The sequence below is a fragment of the Solanum verrucosum genome, unplaced genomic scaffold (assembly GCF_900185275.1).
Source record: "Solanum verrucosum unplaced genomic scaffold, falcon-dt-bn FXZP01000102.1, whole genome shotgun sequence".
In the NCBI taxonomy this organism is placed as follows: domain Eukaryota; kingdom Viridiplantae; phylum Streptophyta; class Magnoliopsida; order Solanales; family Solanaceae; genus Solanum; species Solanum verrucosum.
Genome location: NW_026019930.1, coordinates 1,840,008 through 1,841,722, shown reverse-complemented (window position 1 = coordinate 1,841,722; position 1,715 = coordinate 1,840,008). Strand labels below are relative to the sequence as shown.

Here is a 1,715-nt window from a genome sequence, read left to right as displayed (position 1 = left end):
TTTAACAATTATTGTTGTACCATAGAATGGATTTGAAGACACATAATTATATCCTCTGCTCACACTGAATATGCAGTTATTTTTAGAAATTGTTTGTTACATTTCAAACGCCTTCTTCAATGATTTGAATGTCACATTTGGAGAACTGTACCTTCAAGCCCCACCACCCCCTTTTTTTCCTTTACCCCTTTTTCCTTGCAGACCATAAAAACTTAAAAGAGTGTGTTTGGTATTAAGAAAATAATATAGTGGTTACTTGCTATTGGCCTCAAATTTGCAATTAATTCACGTGAAAAGCATGGGTGACAGTGACTTTAAAGACTACTTCCTCCTCTAATAATTGAAGCAATAGTATATTGAATCTCAACAAGTAATATACGTGGTCTATTCCGTGCCCAAAGGTGTCTACTTAAAAATATATAGAATACTTCACTGCGTCCTTTTCCTCTGTATGAAAATCCCCCTATATATACCATTCAATCAATGCTTCTCATAATCCACAATAACAAACAACTCTCCTCTAAAGTTCTCTCTTGGCTTTCATCAATATTTGTCTCTCCTTCTCAAGTTAACCAACACAAACTCACAATTCAAAAAAAAAAAAAAAAAGTTCTCCCGAACGTGAAAATGGATCAAAAAATATTGCCAGTTATAGGGAAAAAGTTCTGGAAAATAGTTCGTGTGGCTTATTTCATGTTGAGAAAAGGATTATCATCAAAGAGGAAACTAATGTTCGATCTTAACTTATTAATGAAACGTGGTAAGATTGCTGGAAAGGCCGCGTTCCAAAATCTGATGTTTCAGGGCCATAATAATAATAATATTCATCAATCGATTTCAAAAGAGTATTACGAGTTCAGCTGCAGTAACAGCCCAGCTTTTCACCTCCCCTTCAACATGAACAAGCGCATTAGTAAGCATAGTCAGCCTGAGCATGGCATTGAATACGACGACGTTTCAATGATGAACGCTGCCGTTTTGAAGGCATTAGAAATGCTTCAGAGCGAAACAGCATCACCTGCTTTGCCTGGATTCGGAAGGACTCCAACGGTGAGGCAATTAAGGATCACTGATTCGCCTTTTCCATTAAGAGAAGTTGATAACGGTGACATGATTAGCCACGTTGATGAGAAAGCTGATGAATTCATTTCTCGATTCTACAGAGATTTGAGAAGAGAAGCTTCTGCTTTTGCTTAGTGTTTAACTTTTTTTTTTCCTTGTTGGGGTATTCCGGAAATTTTTAGAAAAAGTTGAATGTTATGAGTTTATAAATGTGATGATACCCTCCTTTAGTTAATTTGTTTCATCCTATAATTAATACATTCAAGGGCTCTGAGTAGCCTGAAATTTTGCATCCACAAAAATTCTCTTAATTTGATTGTCAACTATTAGTTACTACACGTAGCTTCTTTTTTTCTTCTTCTTCGGAATAGAAAAGCAAAAAGTAATTATTACAAGTTAAAGTTAAGAATATTATATTGAACAAGGTTAGCAAGCTAAGTTAAACTTTATTCCTTCCTTCGAGTCAAAGAGAAATGTTATTGCATGACTATGGTAGAAACTGAAATTTTATTGATAAATATATGAGTATTAATTTTTGGATTAATTCATTCATGATATGTTGATCAAGTCAAATTATTGATTAATAAAGTTAGATTAATATTTAAGTAAAAGTATAGCATGACTTAAATAAAGTTTCAGTTACATTTTCGTCA

At 33.7% G+C, this 1,715-nt stretch overlaps 1 protein-coding gene across 1 annotated transcript; it reads left to right on the top strand.

Moving 5' to 3' along the window:
• Positions 1 to 498: 498 nt before the first annotated feature.
• Positions 499 to 1,358, top strand: LOC125829693 (uncharacterized). Its single transcript, XM_049508886.1, has one exon. The coding sequence runs from the start codon at positions 628 to 630 to the stop codon at positions 1,195 to 1,197; it is 570 nt and encodes a 189-aa protein (XP_049364843.1). The 5' UTR covers positions 499 to 627; the 3' UTR covers positions 1,198 to 1,358.
• Positions 1,359 to 1,715: the final 357 nt, after the last annotated feature.